This window comes from Rhinolophus sinicus, chromosome 2 (genome assembly GCF_057876585.1).
Source record: "Rhinolophus sinicus isolate RSI-liver-muscle chromosome 2, RSI-T2T, whole genome shotgun sequence".
In the NCBI taxonomy this organism is placed as follows: domain Eukaryota; kingdom Metazoa; phylum Chordata; class Mammalia; order Chiroptera; family Rhinolophidae; genus Rhinolophus; species Rhinolophus sinicus.
The window spans coordinates 113,580,184-113,597,004 of record NC_142502.1 but is presented as its reverse complement, the minus strand read 5'-3'; the positions used below and the strand labels follow the sequence as shown (position 1 = coordinate 113,597,004).

Below are 16,821 nucleotides of genomic sequence, written 5' to 3'. Positions count from 1 at the left end.
TACCAAATAACATAGTACTTGAAAATAAATGCTGTCCTTACAAAGTGGCAAGTACTGTAAGATAAGCACAGAATATGATAAAAGTTTGGAAGAAAGGAGGAAACACCTCACTCTGCCATAGACATCAGAGGATCGGTTAAGATGGCTTTTACTGTCCCTTTCAGCTCTGAAATTCTAGAGCAGATTTTCAGTTGGGAAGAATGAAATAGGCTTCACGGTGCCCTGTGAGCTAGGTCTGAAAGGAAGGACAGGATTTTATCAGAGTACACTTTCTAATTTTATGTAAAATACATTTCAAGATGGGCTTAGGATGGCAAGTGGAAAGATGACAGAGATGTAATTACAGACAGAACTTACGCTCTCTGGACAAGTTCTCGTCCAGATAAATGTCTGAGGGCCAACATCTGAATTCGGTGTTTCACTGACTGGCTCCACACCCCCAGAGCTCACTGGTCCCACTGCTCCTGATATGAACCCCCCACCTCCAACCTGCCAACACCACCAGGAAATATTTAATTTAAAAGATAATCCATACAGCTAAGGATGTTTTTATTACCGACGTCTCTACTGACCTCGCTGGACATAAAGCTCATAAAATACATGGCACAGAAGCCAGTTACAGTTTTAAAAGAAAAATAATCAGACATTATTCAAGGCTTGACACTGACATAATTCTTCAACTTAAAATCCAATTACCTGTAGCAGCCCTCCGTCATCAAAACGCAGGACTTCTATGACGCTCTCCGACGGAATAAAGGCTGTGAAGGAAACAAAACATACTATCACTTAACAGAAACATACATTTGATTTAAATAAAGTCCTTTACCTTCAAGTTAACAGACACAATTTTATATTTTAAAAATGTACTGCCTGATGGTGATAGTTAAAGAGGAAAATCTGACTGACTCTTCAGGGTTTTAGCTACAATGAAATGCTTTCAAATAAAGCAATACAACCCAATTAGAACTAATTTTAACAACATACAGGCTGGTTAAACCACTTGCAAAGTATCTATTTCTACTATACTGCGAGAAAGCACAAAATAGTCAAATTCAACTAGACACAGCTAATTATTTTCACTGATAGATTATTGGAAATATCATCAACACACAGAAAGATCATTAGAGGACTGTTATTTCCCTCAAAAATGATAAGCTGACATTTTCTATCTGCTCTTTCATAGGGATGGTATGCCCTGGAGTCAGCATTCAAAGAGACTTGGGGTGGGGGTGGGGGATGGGGCAAGGAAAAGAGCAAAAGGAGATTATTCTGTTCCACAAAACGGAGCACAAGACAAAGCCGAGATATGTAAAGATCTAACATACTTTCACCACACAATCCAGCAACTGTGTGTCTAGGTATTTACCCACTGATTTGAAAACTTACGCCCACAGAAAACTCTGCATGCCATTCCTGATCGCGGCTTTATTCACAACCACCTGAAACTGGACACAATCAAGATGCCCTTCAGCAGTGAAGACAGACAAACCGTACATCATACAAGGGACCACTATTCACTAACAAAAGGTAAGCAATGGCTACCTATGGTATGATTCCGAGCATATGTCATTCTGGAAAAAGCAATATTAGAGATAGGGTTTCCGGGTGGGAATTCCCGCCCGTTCTCGGGAATTGCTTTCGCTTTTCCGTTCCCGAATCCTGAGAAAAGTTGGTCGCAACATTGGGAAAATCTGCTCCTTGAACCCAGGTAGTTGGTAGTATCACCCATCACTTTGTGGAAATGATTCATCATGGAGAACAGAAAACAGTTTATATCTCGGGATTCGGGAACGGGAAAGCGAAAAAAATTCCCGAGAACGGGCGGGAATTCCCACCTGGAAACCCTAATTAGAGATGGTAAAGAGACTATTGGTTCTTAGGGCTTACCGAGAGAAAGGAAGGGCTGAAAAAGTGAAGCTCAGGGAATTTCTCAGGACAGTGAAAATAATCTGCCTGATACTGTCATGGAAAACATGACAACATGCATTTGTCAAAACAACTCCACAGCGCAGCGTGAACCCAATGTATACAACTGAAATCATTTAGGAGATCAGAAGAGCCCTGCATGGAAGGCAGATGTGACAAAACAATTTCACTGTATCACAAATGTAGGAAACCAACTCACTGAAAGGGCGGGGGGCTGGGGGAAAAGTGCTAATCTAAGTAATCTGGGAATGAGTGGAATCTTTAAGACTACAGGCAAGAGAAACTACAAAAGCACCGTACTCTAGTTGATAATTTCCCACAGGGCTTTGCGTTAATAATTCTGATGCTGATACATGTATTCTGGAACCCAACAATTAAGTACATGGATGCTGGACAGTGGGAGTCAGATTTCTCACTGCTGGAGTAAGAGCTCACACAAAAGCAAGGCTAGGAGGCTAGAATGATGTATGTGTAATGGACGGGTTGGGGGCATCAGTATGAAATCATGTGCCGCTTAACACAGACACAGATGGTTACATACAGAAAGGTATGGGTGTGCATACACACAGGTTAGTGCACATAAACAGTTCCTTGCTGTCAGTTGAGAAGCGCCTGGAAGCAATTACACCCCAGGACCAAATGAGCACCCAGGTCTTGGTTCCTAACACCATCCTCCTCCAAAAAAAGGAATCAGAGCTGCTTAGAGAAGTGGCTGCATCTATGGCGAGGACAGGAATACACAAGATGAAACGAACATCTTGTGCCAGAAAGTAAGAAAATGCTAATTAAAACCCCAGAAAGCCTACACTGATGGGAATATGCCACAGGGACATAAGAGTTAACAGAAAGAGTTCCCAAAGGCCAAAGACCGACCCAGCTGAACAATAAAATAGTGCTGGAACATAACCCAAAGTATAAAATAAATATTGACGCGTCCATACTGATAGAAATAAATGACTGAATAAATGAACAAGTGGGGGAGAAGAGAGAAAACTCTTAGGTAGAAGAATTCTAAATAATTTTCGCAAAACCTCTTTTGTCTAGATGGTGGAGTGTAACTCCCCACTTCTTAAGCCTGGGATGCACATAGTGACTTCCTTCCAAAGAAAACAATATGGAAAAGAGGCAAGAAAAGAGTAAGTTCACAAATGGAGAAACCTGACAAATGTTACCTCGGTAACATGCTCAAGGTCAACATCCACAGTGAAAATCATGTTGACAGTACAACCCCTCAAGACAACAGATGATGAAAATGGCACTGTATCTCTGTGCTTGGTCTTCCTCCCCAAAGCACTTAACCGCAGTCTCATCATGAGAAAAACATCAGACAAATTTCAACTGAGGGACATTCTACCAAATACCTGACCAGTATTCCCGAAAACTGTCAAGGTCATTAAAAACAAGAGAAGTCTGAGAAACTGTCACAGACCAGAGGAGCCTCAGGGGACATGAGACTAAATGTAATGGGGTGTCTTGGATGGGACCCTAGAGAAGAAAAAGAAAATTAGGTAAAAGCTAAGGAAATATGAATAAAATATGGATTTAGTTAATAATAATATACTAATACTGGTTCATTAATTGTAAAAAAAAACCAAGTATCATATTAATGTAAGATGTTAACAATAGGGAAAACGGGCCGGATATAGGAATTCTGTATTAGCTTTGAAATTTTTATATAAAAACTAAAACAAAAAGTTAACTTTCGAAAAGTGCAAAACACTGATCTTTCTTTTGCTGTCACATGGCATCCACGGATGCCTCCTCATTGGTCGCTGGGTATCCAGTGAAGAAGTTTCCCATCTGGTCCCATGGACCTGGCTTTTCCTGTGTGGCAGAGCAGAAAGTCAAGCAGCAGAGTGAGATGCTAGCTAATCAGATTACTTTACTTTACATAATTGGATGGTGTTTTCCTGCCTGGAGCAGCACTTTCCCCTTATTCTAGTAATCACATTCTGTGCTTGCTTTGGCAGCACATATACTAGTAATCACATCCTGATTTTATTTGGGGGAAACATATCCTCCATTTCTTGTGTTTCTTTTCAACCAGTGCCAACCAACCTGTTGGTAAAATTTCCGGGGCCGAGAGACCGGAGAAAGAGGCTGACAACCCCCTCATGACATCAGGAGCTTATGAAGGGAACTTATTATGCAAGAAGCGTCTTGGGCAGTGACAAGATGACACGGATATCCCCATTCCCTGTAGCAGGCGCTGAAGAATTACACAGACCAGGGCAGGACATACAGCAGTACTGGGGAGACATCCCAGATAAGGGGAAACTGCCAAACATGCTGCCGGGGGCAGGGCGAGGGCCTGCTTCAGGAACCAGCACGCCGGGCACCGGGGAGAGGCAGCCCAGCACTCCCGGGGGTTATGGGAAGCAATCTCTGTTCTGGTCTGGATCCAGCTTGTGGGTCCAACAGCGGTCACCTCTTCTCAGGGGACAGTCTCTTCTCCACATAACCTGCTCTACTGCTCATTCCCCACCAGCTCTGAGTAGACCAAGAACATTCAATGAATACTGAGCGTAGGAATGAAACCCCACCTTGAGCTGATGGCGCCACCAGGGTCACTGACACACAGTACTTCCGAGTGCACAAGTATGTCTCTAAAGAAAGGGACAAACAGTTCAAGAGGAAGGACAGAGAGTGCAAAAGTCTCCGCCCCCTCACGCATCCATTTCAATCCCTTTCCTCACCTTTTAACATAAACTGAAATTTCAGGTGGTCTCGAAATCTTTTTGTTATACTGCTGTTGAAGACAGACTTGATGTAAGAACACAATGAACTAACAAGAATTAATGAACAGCCAGATGTTCTCAGTGTAAAAGACAAAAAGTAGGAGTTCCTAGTTAGAAGCTTTCCACCTAGTAGTTCACAGAGAAAACCAAGAAGAAAGTACTGGAAACACTGTTATTTGGTGGCTGCTACTAGAGGTACAATATAATGCCACTGCAGAAGTGCCCATCATCAAGCTCAACCCGACCTTTATCTAACTGATGAGAACTTAATAAAGACAAAGACAGTAATATAATTTGGGTGTATTATATTTTTAATTAGGAGTTTTTGAAAAGCATGAATTACCTTACTTGGAAAAAATTAACAGCAGATTTATAAAGTCCTAAAAGGGAAATACTATGTTACAAATCATTAGCTTTCCTTAAAAGACGTGGAAATGAATAGGATACGACTCTGGCATGAAGCAATACAGGATATATCGCTTTCAATGATCAATTATAATAACTTTAAATTAGAGGCCTAGAAAAAGAGCACTGACACCAGATATACACTTAATCATTTGATATGCTAACAGTTATTAAGCTATAAAATACAAAAAGTAACCAAAGCACATTCCCACATCACCATATCTCTAGATTCAAAACCACAACTGACAGCTACTTCCTCTCCCAAGGATTTCCCTTTAATTTTATACTCTAAACAAATCCGAAACTGTTCCAATGTTCCCTAGTTCAAGCAGCAACCAGATGTAACAGAAATAAAAAATAACACCTAACAAATATTGATCACTGTCATTTAACTTCAAACTAATCCTCTGATGGAGACATTCTGGATTCCATTTAAAGACAAACAGGCCCGGTGAGGTCCTGCTCCAGGTCCCTCAGCAAAGAACGCGGCCAGAGGTGGACTATACATTTCAGCAGTAGGGTCCCAGAAGCTATGCTTCCAGACCCATCACTACTTACTTTCAAAGTAAATGTGACGTTAATGCTTATGACTAACAGCACCTTCAAGCAACCTAATTTAAAAAATTAGGCCTATATTATTTCTAATAGCAAATGCGGGAAGGAGGGTATATAAACAAAAGAGATTTCTATTTCTGGCTTTTATGACTCTGATGGTATTTACTCTGGAAGCCGGGCTTGCTGAGACCTCCTCTAAGCTCCTCACATCCTCCCACTTCACTACGATGTCTGAGTAACAAAGCCATTTATATTCAGTGTAAAATTCTCAATGTGTCAGTTGTTTAGTGACTCACTTTCCCAACAGAAGTTCAAAATTGCATTTGTTTACTTCCCACTTCCTTACTTCATTTAGTCAAGAATGACATTTATAAGATAAAAATACCTTCACTTTAAAGGCAAATCTTTCTCGTTTATAATTTGTTTATTTTTTCCTTCTAGGTAGAGATTTTCCCCCCCGGAGTATTGTAACCGATGACTAGACACAATCTGCCTGTTTTCATACACCTTTTACAATACTGACTGCTATAAATGACCCATTAGAAGTACGTCACACATGGGTGTATGTGTGTGGCCTTGGGCCCCAGGCTGCACCAAGGCCTGACTTTCCAGCCTTCAGTCTCCTCACCTGTAAGAGGAGGAGGCTGAGCTAGTCAAGTCAGTGATTTTTTTTTTTTTTTAATCAGAAAAAGCTTCCACACAAGCAGGACTTGGAAGGGTCCCCAAATCCTGTGTCAAAGAGCCACCCTGCCTGGAATACTATTCTCATGGGTGGTGTCTTCTCTTCCTCCAAGTGTCAGCCTAAATATCCCCCAGAGAGGCCTTCTGTGGCTGCTCCAAGCAGCTCTGTTATCCTCCATCATAGGCCTGATTTTAACTCTTATCACAATCTGTAACTAGTTTCTGGTTTGCTTGTTCACCATCTATGCCTAGCACAAAGTCGAAAAATGAAAGCTAAGAAATGGTTAAAATATGGTATTATTTCAGAATTAATCATTGTTAATGACATTAACATATCTTTTATAGTTACACTTGCTCAAGATTTTGTTGCAGCAAAAGTCTCAATAACAAAATTTTTAAACATCTGAACTAGGTTTGTATGGATCCCTCTATCTGGAAAGATACTTTATAATTGAAACCTTATTTCTTACTCACTAATCTTCTTATCTGAAAGATGTAATATACACATAATTTATCTTCTTTCCACATGAAGAGCACAAATGAATTTATGAAAAGAACCAAAAAGTACAACTACTGAAATGCCTCAGTTTTTAGTGAAGCATTGTAAGAAATTCAGAGAAATGACAAAATATGGCCCACACACAGGAAAAACTGCAATGAATAGAAACAGTGTCTGGGTCCAGACAGAAGCTTTACTAGACAAAAATGTGAAATAAGCTACTTTAAGTATGTTAATAAAGGAAAAAATAAAAGAAAAAAATAAAGGGAAGTGTGAGAATGATGTCTCACCAAATAGAAAATATCAATTAAGAGAAAGAAATCAGAAAAAAGGAAACAAATAGAAATCCGGACATAAAAAGTAAAATAACTGAAATGAAAAATTCACCAAAGACTCAATAACATATTCCAACAAGTGGAAGAATGAATCAGAGAACCTGAAAATAGGATGAGATTATCTGGTCTGAGCAACAGAAAAAAAGAAAAATGAAGAAAAATGAACAAAGCCTCAGTGACCCAAGAGATACCATCAAAAGTACCAACATTTGCACAACTGGTGTCCCAGAAGAAAAAGAGAGAAAACGGGGGAGGAAAAACATTTGAAGACTAGGTGGTATTAATTTATAAATTAAGATATTAATTGTAATCCTCAGGGCAATCATTTTAAAAATATATATAGACTTTAAGACAAAAAATTGTTACTAGAGAAAAAGACATTTTATCATGATAGTGATCAATCTATCAAGAAGATATAACAATTACAAACATGCGCAGTAACAAGAGATCTCTAAAATACAAGAAGCAAAAACTGATAGAAATGGAAAAAAACTAAAACATTCAACAAAAATACTTGGAAAATTCAATACCCCACCTTTAAAAATGGGTAGAAAAGCTAAGCAAAAGATCAACAAGGAAATAAGAACGAAACCTAACAACATGAGAAACCAAACAGACCAACAACATCCACAGACCACTCCAACATTCTTCGCCTTTTTTAAAGTATACAATTGAGGGATTTTTTAAGTTCACAGAGTTGTGAACCCCTCACCACCTTCTAATGTCAAAACATTTCTATCACCCCAAAAGAAACCTCATACATATTAGCAGTCACACATCTACTTTCATTTCTGTGGCTGTTCCTATCCTGGACATTTCATGTAAATGGAATAATACAGTCTGTTGCCTTTGTATCTGGTGTCTCACTTAGCATTATGTTTTCAAGGTTCATCCATGTTGTAGCACGAGTTGGTACTTCATTCTTTTTTGTGGCTGAGAAATATTCCATCGTATAGATTCACCATATTTTGTTGACCATTCATCAGTCAACAGACATAGGCATGGACGTGTGGGTTGCTTCTACTTTTTTGCCTATTATGAATAATGCTGCTACGAACAGTTGTGTATAAGTTTTTGCATGCACGTTTTCAGTTTTCTTACGTATACACATGGGAGTGGAAGTGCTCTGTCATGGTAACTCTATATTTATCTTTTTGAGTTTTCCAAACTGGCTGCTCCATTTTTTATTGCTACCAGCAACTTATGGGTTACCAATTTCTCCCCATTCTCACCAATGCTTATTATTGCCTATCTTTTTTATTTTAGCCATCCTACTTACGTGTGCAGTGGCATCTTGTTTCTGTTTTGAATTCACATTTCTCTAAAAGACTGATCTTGAGTGTCTTTCATGTGTGCAAGGGCTATTTGTATATCTTCTTTGGAGAAATGTTTCTTCAGTCTCTTGTCCATTTTTTTTATTGGAACATGTGTCCTTTTAAAATTCAGCTGTAAGAGTTCTCTCTATATATTCTATGTACATATCCTTTAACACATATTTCATTTTCAAACCTTTCCCATTCTGTGGGCTCTCTTTTCACTTTCTGGATAGTGCCCTTTCAAGCACGGTTTTTAATTTTGATGAAGTCCAATTTATCTATGTCACGTTGATTGCTTAGCTCTCCTAGTTGAGAAACACTGCCTGATCCACGGTTACTAAGATTTACACTTAGTTATCTTCTATGAGGTTTATAGTTAAAGCTCTTACACTGAGGTCTTCGATCCATTTTGAGTTAATTTGTGCATATGGTCTGAGGTAGGGACCTGCTTCATTTTTTTTGCACACAGATAACCAGTTTTCCCAACACCATTTGTTAAGAAGACTACTCTTTCTTCCTTTGAATTGTCTTGGCACTCTGTCGAAAATCAATTGACTATAAATGTGAGGGTTTCTTTCTGGACTCTCAATTCTATTCTATTGATCTATACATCTATCTTTATTCTATTACCACACTGTCTTCACTGGTGTACCTTTGTAATAAGTTTTGAAATTGGGAAGTGTGAGTTCTCCACTGTGTTCTTTTGCAAGACTGTTTTGGCTATTATGGGTCCCGTGCATTTTCTTGAGGATTTTAGGATCAATTTGTCAATTTGGAAAAAAGCAAAGTTGGACTTTGATAAGGACTGCACTGAATTTAAGATCAATTTGAGGAGTATAGCAGTTTTAACATTAATAAATATTCCAGCCTATGAACACTAGATGTCTTTCCACTTGTTTAGGTCTTGTTTAGTTTCTTATTCATATTTTAAAAATTGGACTTGATTTAAAAATTTTCAAACTTTTACTCTTCAAAAGACACTGTTACAGAACTAAAAAAAAGTACAAGCAACAGACTGGAAACAAATATTTGCAAAATATTTATCTGATAAAGGATATGCATCCAAAATATGTAAAGAACTCATAACTAAGCAATAATATACAATGCAATTTTTTAAATACACAAAAGATTTGAACATTTAAGCAAAGACAATATAAATGGCACATGAAAAGATAGTCAAGATCCTTAGCCATTAGGGAAGTGCACATTAGAAACACAATGAGATATAATACCAATACAAACACATAAAATGACTAAAATTTAAAATTCTTACCACACCAACTGTTAGAAGGATGTGGAAAGTCTGGAACTCATACTGCTGATGGGAATATAAATTGTGCAACCACCTTAGAAAACAGGTTAGCAGTTACTGAAAAAATTAAACATATACCTGCCATTAGATACAGAATTCCACTCCTAGGTATTTACCCAAGAGAAAATGAAATGTACGAGTATGTGCAAAGATTTATTGTAAGCAGCTTTATTTGTAAGAGCTCAAGAAAGGAAATGCCCCAAATTGGCACTGATGAGTAAATGGATAAACAAATTATGGTACTGGTATAGCCACACAAGGAATACTAATCAGCATAAAAAATGAACAAACTATGGAAACAAACTACATTGCTGGATCAATTTCAAAATAATGATGCCGAGTGAAAGGAGACAGATAAGCAGAGAGTAGTACACACTATATGGTCCTGTTTACGTAAAGCATCAGAATATGTAACCTGATCTCTTGTGACAACTGCCAGGGGTGGGGGCGGGAGCAGGTTACAAAGCGTCATAAAGAAACTTCAGAAGGGTCTTTGTGTCCTTATCTTCTTCATTGTGGTGAAAATCCCACACGTGTATACATGGCCCAAAACTCAAATTGTACACTTTAAATGTGTAAAGTTTATTGTTGTCAATTATACCTCGATAAACCTTGTTTTAAAAAGTTAGTATTTTCTTCCATACTCTACGTGGTTTGTTTCTTTGCTTATTTTTATACACCAGCTTTTGAGGGATTTGAAATCATCCCCTCGCATTAACTACATGAAGTCTTGTCTCCCAAACTGCAGCCATGCTCCTGTCTTATCCTTGCACCTACATACAACCGGCCTGTTATACTGAAACATCCCCCCCTCAGAAATACGTAACTGTGTCACGTGGTGGTGGCAGCTATCAGTCTCATTAAGGCAAAGTGTCTTTCTTACAGAATATTCAAAATTTCAGCACAAGACAGAGGAACAATAAATACCTGTCAAACCAATATTTAAAACTGCATTAAGCAGAGGATGGGAAAAAGGTTTCCCCAATGAGAAATGCTGGCAAAACTCTGTAGTTTACGTTTTCATCTGGATGACAGTTACACAAGTACCGATGACCTTCGATCAACATGGCGGCGGGGGCACCAACCCCCCGCACAACTGAAGATCCAAGTGTAACTTCTGACTCCCCAAAAACTTACCTAATAGCCCACTACTCATAGGAAGCCTTTCTGATAACAAAAACAGTCTAGATTAACACCTATTTTGTATGTGATATGTATTTTATACTATATTCTTACAATAAAGTTAGAGAAAATAAAATGTTATTAAGAAAATCATAAGGAAAGTGCATTTACAATATTTAGTGAAAAAAATCTGCGCATAAGTGGAGCAGTTCAAATCTGTGTTGTTCAAGGGTCAACTGTACAACAAATATTTAAAAAGCTACTTAAGATGTGTGCTTTAACAACACAATTGGTCGAAGGTTAGTGTGTCCGTACTGTACTTCACGGATACCCCACTTTCCCTCTCTGACCTCTCCCAGACATGTCCCTGTGACTCTGGAACCCCAGGCGTCCTCTCTCCAGTTTGCGAAGACCCTCGAGCCCCTGAACTCCCATCTCCTTGCCCCTGTGAGCCCTCCACACCCCAGCAGAGAGCATCAGGAAAGGGTCTCTCTTCAGCATAGTCTCCATCAGGTGGCACCAGCCTGGCGAAGCGGTTATTCTCAGCAATCTGGGAGAAATACTATTCTTTTTTTTTTTTTAAGGTGAAGGATCCCTCAGAAACCACACACACTGAATGCATTTGGAGCTAGAACCAGGCCATGAGTCTGTTGATTCTCAGAGTCCAGTATGAATCTACATCCTGATTTACAGGCTCAAGATTCCAATCCAGTTTTTCACACCATGGAATTAAAAACTGTTCAGTTGTCAACCTGCAATCTAAGATGACTACAATTTTAGCCAATAAAGACTCAGAGAGGGGAATAAAGCTCATTGGGGTTTTCTTCTAACAGCTCAAATTTGCAATAGAGGGAGCACAGTGACGCTGAACACAGCCAGCGAACCAAGATGAACTCATTTCCTAGAGCACACATGCACTACAGTTTTAGACTTCGCCAGAATCACATGTTTTAAAGTAAAAATGATCAAGGAGAACAGAACCAAAGATATCTGAACCAACAACTCATCTGATGGTCATGACTGATATTAAGCACCACAAGTACTTTGACCCGTAAAATCCCCTTTGATTAGGTGAAATCAATGGTCTAGACTGGTTAGAAAAACACTGCCTTATTTAGGTTCGCTGTGTAGGTTCTGGTCTGTGGTTTTGTAACAAACCTTTGTGATGCCTTCGTTCTGCCTGAGTTCCTACTGGATGCTTTCTGGTGCCACATGAAGGGGCGGAAGGCAGTTCCTTAGGCCACACTGTACGATTAAGTGACTGGGTGGAGGAATGCCAGGCCTGCGGGCGTCAGGACCCTGGACAGTTCTCAGGTCACCCACTCTGTCTCTGCTCAGACCAGGCCCTTCAGCACCACTGTGTAAAGGTGTCACTGCTGAGTCCCTGTGGGCTTCCCCCTTCCTGGGCTTTTGGCCAGTGACAGCAGGTTTTTCTGTCTGTCTATGCCTGTTGGCAATTCCAAGTTGTAGGCCCCTCCAGTCTGGGATAGATGGGAAATACCAAGAAAACACGGAATCCACCAAAGTATCATTCCTTACATCTTGAAGTCCCTAGCCAGTCCACCTTCTTTCCACCTTTCAGAATCTTGTAATGATTGTCTATTACATTGTTCCCAAGGTATTCAGAGAGAAGGAGCAGGGGAAAAAGTAAGTCTAAGCTATCTTGTCACTGAACCTAAAAAAGTAAATGCTTGCTAAAAGATTTAAATTGACCCAGAATCTCCTAACATAATAGACATGTGCAAATACAATAGAAAATCACTCATTATACCAAGAACACACACCGTGAATGAGATCAACTGAAGCCAAAACGAAGATGAATCCAGTTCAGAACTCACAGAGATCTTACAGCTGTCACCACCATATTGTTTCAATAAGCAGTTACGAATCCACTGGAGAAAAATGAAACATACAAAACCTCAGCAAAGAAACAGAAGTTATAAAGAAAACACCAAACAGAACTGAAGGTGAAAGAACTGAAAATGAAATTCTTTATGAACAAAAACTTACCAGATTTGGTGAAAGATGAACCTACAGAGCAAATACCAGACAGGATAAACCCGAAGTCCACGCCAAGACACAGCACAATTAAACTTCTGAAAACGAAAGACAAACAGTCTTAAAGGTGACCTAGAGACGACACTACCCACATCAGCTGTGGCAGAACAGCAGTCCCAGGCCAGTGGCGGTGGGTTTCTCATGTGAAATCAGGGCCCACGGGAAGCGGCACAACATTTAAGTGCTCAAACCCAAGCACTGTCCACGGGGAGTTCTGTAACCAGCAGAACTCAGTATCCTTCAGGAAAGGAGAAAAAATAAAGGCATTATCAGACGAAGCGCAACTAAAAACCGTCACTACCGTACCCACCCCTAAAGAATGGCTAAAGGAGCTCTCTCCAAAAAAAGGAAATCATAACTGAAGACTTGGAATTTCATAAAGGAAACAAGACTAAAGAAAGGGATAAAAAATAAGGATAAACATGATAGACTATCCTTCCTCCTCATGAGTTTCTTAAATCATACTTGAAGGTTGAAACAAAATTATAACACCTGTGTGTTCAAAGTATGGCGAGGAAATACTTCAAAACACTATATTTTAAAAAGTGGGGAGGAGGGCAATGGAATCTTAATGAAAGCAAGATTTTAATATTGCAGCCAGTGTTAAAACACTGGTATCAGTGGGCTGTGGTAAGTTGCATGTACTGTGATGTGTATAGCAACCACTAAGAAAAATACACACAAGCGATATACTCAAAGATAACATAAATAAAATAAGATGGAATCTTTGGAAAAGGATTCCTTTAAAAAAGACTATCAAAATAACCTGAAGCAAGTAGGAGGAAGGAAATAATAAAAACAGAAGCAGAAATCAATGAAATTGAAAACAAAAACACCAAAAGTTGGTTCTCTGAAAAAAAAAATTAACAAAACTGACAAGCCTCTAGCAAGACTGACACACAAAAAAGAGAGAAGACCAAAAACACCAACACCAGGAACGAAGCAGAGGCTAGCACTACAGCTATTAAAAGATTAATAAGAGGATATTACGAACTTCATGATCATAAATTCGACAACTGAGAAAAAAATGGACAAAGTCATCAAAAACCCCAAAATACCAAAGCTCAACCAAGCAAAAACAGATGCCCTGCATACACATAGAGCCACGAAAAACACTGAATTTGTCAGGAGAAAGATCCCCCCAAAAGAAACCTTCAGATGCAAATGGCTTTACTGGAGAATTTTCTTAAACATTTAAAGAAGAATTAGCACCAATTTTACATAATCTATTCTAGAAAAGGCAAGATGGAATACTTCCCAACTCACTTTATGAGGTTAGAATTACCCTGAAACCAACGCCTGACAAAAACATGACACAATGTTTTTTAAAACTACAGGCCCCAGCATCCCTTAGATACAAAACGCCTCCACAGGTAACTAGCAAACTGAACTAGCAGAGCGTAGGGACTGTAACCATGGCTGACTGGGATTTAGTCGGCATTTGCAAGACTGACTCAACATTTGAAAATCAGGCAACGGAAGCCAGCACACCAACCGTTAAATAAGAAAATCATATGATCCAAATAACTGATGTAGAAAAAGCTTTTGGCAAAATCAAACACCCATTCATGACACAAATTCTCAACAAACTAAGACCAGAATGGAACTTCCTCCACTGACTGAGCATGTACAAAACCTACTGCTAACATCATCCTTGACAGTGAAGCCGGAGCCTTTGCCCTAAGCCTGGGAAGCGGGGGAATTGCATTCACAGCTCGTACTCAGCATGTTCTAGACATTCCAGCCACTGCAATAAGAGAAATAAAAACAATGCATACAGATCAGGAAGGAAGAATGAAACTGTCCCTATCTGCAGATAACAGGAAAATCCAAAGGAATCTACAAAAACCACCAAAACTCCTAGAATAAGTGAGTTCAGCAAGGTAGCAGGAAATAAGATCAACACACAAAAATCAACATTTTAAAAAAGATCTAAAGAAATGAACATATACAGACATACCGTATTCGTGGATTGCAGTACTCAACCTAGGATACATGTCAATCCCCCCCAATTAATAGATACAACGCAATTCCTATCAATACCTCTGCAAGCATATTCCATAGACATAGACAAGCTCATTCTGAAATTTCCGTAAAGAAGCACACTCCCTGAGAAAGACGGTGGAAGGACTTACTGTGCCCAGTGTTAAGGTTCAATCCAGGGCTATGGCACTCCAGCCAGTGTGGTCCTGGCAGAGGCATCTGCACACACACCAATGGGCTAGAACCCAGAATGTGACACCCACACACGCGGTCTGATGCAGACAAAGGTGGGAGCAAGGCTCGGGGAGGGCAGCCTTTCAACAATGGGGCCAGAGCGACTGGACACCCAAAGCAAAGCAAAACAATCACAAACGTCTTAGTATCTTAAAACCAATTTGTTCTGCTGGTGCTAAGTAGACATGTGAAATAGTTACAATGTTCCAACAGCTAATTCGTTGATTATATAGATAACACTTTTTAAAAAGTCCATTCTTTGTTTTAACTCATGTGGTTCTGATCTCCTATACTTTGATCAAACAATTTCTGGGTGCAAATTAAAATTTCAAGTTTCTTTCAAGGAGCGCCTACCAAAAGCATGTAAATCATACTCCATTAAGTGGTGAAAGAAAAAAAGACTTAAAATTTGGAAAATTTTCTTGGGCATAGTAATTGGGGTGAAAACATAAATTATGTCAAATTGATAAAGTGTTAGACATAAAGAGTTAAAGAATATTTCCTTTATTCAGTAAGTACTATAAACTAGTTATTGTTTACTATTAAACATGACTTCTGTAAATGCACAGCTCAACAATTTATTCACTATCAGTCTTTAGCTTATTCCCTACCTCTGATACAAATCTTAAGTTTAGAAAATTGTCCAACAGCATTAACTTAAAAATGAAATTAGATGTTCAAACTAATGTGAGACTTTTTACAAAGAGAAAAACGATTAAAAGACACCAATCCAAACCAACAAAAAATCTAAAACCAAAAATCCGGCGTGCTCATGTACTAAATGTTTTACTTAAATTTCAGCATTATGATGAATTCTGATTACTTATTTTAAAAGTTATTGATTCACATGTTTTCATTATAATTACACGAACATAAAATATGTCATTGTACATATTTTCTCCTCTAGTAACCAAGCACAAACCTTCTCTTACCCTGAGTGTGTCCCGTTTGTTTCAAAGCTGCAAGGGTACCATCGTGGGTGCTAACCACTGGCGAAAAGCAGAAGGTACCAGCTAACTCACAGCACAGGGAGGGGGGTCACTTGATGATCTCATTGTGGGTGAGTCGATTGCAAACTTAAAGTTAGAAAAGGAAGCAAGTTATGTCTTCAGACATTAGAAAAAAATATGTTGGAAGTACTAAAACTTCTACTCCAAAAGGGACATACACTTTGTTTTGAAAATTGGCTGGCAGGTTTCCTGCCACCTTGTAAGTTGACAAACAAGCGAGGAAGAAAATTTCCAAACGAGGCCTCCAAAATGCCACTAGCTAATGCCAGAGTGGGCACTCTGGTAGTTTACTTGAAAAAAACAAGACAACTTTTCATAGGGAGCTACTGCACACAGGCGCGGGACTGGGGGCCAGGCGGGGTGCTACCAGTCCTCAAGGAGCTGATAGACCAAGATGGGACACAAACAAGTCAGTCAGGTACTGGGGCTCCAGGTGCACTGACAGGTGCCTCCAAGCAGCGTTCCACGTGAAACGCAAGCACGTCAGATGGGTGTGCATTCCCACCAGGAAGCACCCCGGGGCCCCAGAATTAGGAGAGAGATGATGGTACACTCTAAAAAAGAACAGTCTGAAATGTAGGGGGCAGGGCAGGAAATTAGACCAGAGGCTGGACAGGGTGCAGTGCTGAGCACACCCCACGCGAAGC

The 16,821-nt window shown here is 39.5% G+C and overlaps 1 protein-coding gene across 3 annotated transcripts in view; it reads right to left on the bottom strand.

Moving 5' to 3' along the window:
• TMEM131 (transmembrane protein 131) overlaps positions 1 to 16,821 on the bottom strand; it is a 178,125-nt gene that overhangs the window by 128,656 nt on the left and 32,648 nt on the right. For all 3 annotated transcript variants that reach the window (XM_019716511.3, XM_019716512.3, XM_074332565.2), the window contains exon 2: positions 697 to 758. In XM_019716511.3, the coding sequence (XP_019572070.3) occupies positions 697 to 758 (62 nt within the window). The remainder of the gene's footprint in view (positions 1 to 696; positions 759 to 16,821) is intronic.